The sequence below is a fragment of the Neopelma chrysocephalum genome, unplaced genomic scaffold, assembly GCF_003984885.1.
Source record: "Neopelma chrysocephalum unplaced genomic scaffold, ASM398488v2 Primary Assembly neopelma1_96289, whole genome shotgun sequence".
Lineage (NCBI taxonomy): Eukaryota > Metazoa > Chordata > Aves > Passeriformes > Pipridae > Neopelma > Neopelma chrysocephalum.
This window is the reverse complement of record NW_020924937.1, coordinates 3,990-5,590: the sequence shown is the minus strand read 5'-3', so window position 1 is coordinate 5,590 and position 1,601 is coordinate 3,990. Positions and strand designations below refer to the sequence as shown.

At 58.5% G+C, this 1,601-nt stretch overlaps 1 protein-coding gene across 1 annotated transcript in view; it reads right to left on the bottom strand.

Moving 5' to 3' along the window:
- LOC113981230 (ubiquitin carboxyl-terminal hydrolase CYLD-like) overlaps positions 1-819 on the bottom strand; it is an 11,123-nt gene extending 10,304 nt beyond the window's left edge. Inside the window, 4 exon segments of the mRNA XM_027708515.1 lie at positions 1-37; positions 205-267; positions 269-282; positions 357-819. The exon segment at positions 1-37 is cut by the window's left edge and continues 174 nt beyond it. Of these exon segments, the coding sequence (XP_027564316.1) occupies positions 1-37; positions 205-267; positions 269-282; positions 357-812 (570 nt within the window). The 5' untranslated portion in view covers positions 813-819.
- Between the last annotated feature and the right edge of the window lie 782 nt (positions 820-1,601).

Genomic DNA, 1,601 nt, shown 5'->3' with positions numbered 1-1,601 from the left:
CCCTGTTTTCCCCCTTTCCCTGGAAACAAGAAGGGATGTCACACACACAGATATGATGGAAAAACAGGGAATTGTTCTGGGCAGGAAAATCCTGTGGTAGGATCTGTGTCTTCTCCCTGTTTTCCCCTTTTCCCTGGAATTAGAAAGGGATTAGAAAGGGATGATATAATGGAAAAACAGGGAATTTCCTTGGCAAAATAAACCATCCCACAGTTCCTCCTGCACTGGAAGAACTTGGTGTCATGATGGCATCTGTCACTTCTCCCTGTTTTCCCCCTCTCCCTGGAAACAAGAAGGGATGTCACACCCAAAAACATCCCGGAAAACCCAGGAATCTTCCTTCCCGACCACATTACCTGCAGTTCCACCCCGAAGAACACCGGGGCCAGCACGGCCAAGCTGGGCTTGTAGATGCTCCCGACGTAGCGGATCACCCCCGGGAAGAACTTCCGGTCCACCTCCACCATCACATTCCGGCCGGGAGCGGCTCCCAGCGCCGCTTCCAAGCTCAGCCTTTCCAGGAAGAAGCTCAGGCGTTCCTTGGGGTTGCCGATGGCCAGCAGGAAGCCGGCGGCTTCTTCCCGCAGGGGCTGCAGGATCCCGACGTTGACGGTGACGCCGGAGCCGTCGTCCAGCACGACGACCTTCAGGAAGCACGCGGGAGGCCCGGCCTCGGAGAAATTCCGGAGGTAGCTCCGCTCGCTGCAGAAGCACATGGTGCCAGCCTGGAAGTACTTACTTCCATAGGCACAGTCTTCCGTCAGGATGTAAAAGCAATTCCCGGATGCCGGCGGAGGCGGGAGGTTGGTCATGGCGGCGCTTCCCTGAGGGGGTGGGGAGAAAGCGGGAGTCACCCTCTGGAATTCCGGAGGGAACCGGGTTGGGAGGAAATGGGAGGTCGGTCATGGCGGCGCTTCCCAGAGGTGGGGGGGAGAAAGCGGGAGTCACCCTCTGGAATTCCGGAGGGAAGTGGGTTGGGAGGAAATGGGAGGTCGGTCATGGCAGCGCTTCCCTGGGGGGGGGAGAAAGCGGGAGTCACCCTCTGGAATTCCAGAGGGAGACGGTTCGGGAGGAACGGGGAGGTCGTGGAGATGAAGAGAGGCGGGTGTTGGAGCAGAATTCCAGAAGGATCTGGGTTGGGAGAGGTCCCTGCACTCCGAGTTGGGTGTTCAAAGCCTCGCCCGGTTGGGTCGGAGCGTCTCCAACGCCGGAGATCCCAAATCCTCCCTGCTCCCTTTTCCCACTGTTTAATCACCCCCCTGGGGATGCAGAATTCCCGAAGGATCCGGGTTGGGAGAGGTCCCTGCACTCTGAGTTGGGTGTTCAAAGCCCAGCCCAGTTGGGTCAAAGCGTCTCCGACGCCGGAGATCCCAAATCCTCCCTGCTCCCTTTTCCCACTGTTTAATCACCCCCCTGGGGGATCCAGAATTCCCGAAGGATCTGGGTTGGGAGAGGTCCCCACGCTCTGAGATGGGTGTTCAAAGCCTTGCCCGGTTGGGTCGGAGCATCTCCGACACCGGAGATCCCAAATCCTCTCTGCCCCCTTTTCCCAGAGTTTAATCACCCCCCTGGGGATGCAGAATTCCCGAAGGATCCGGGTT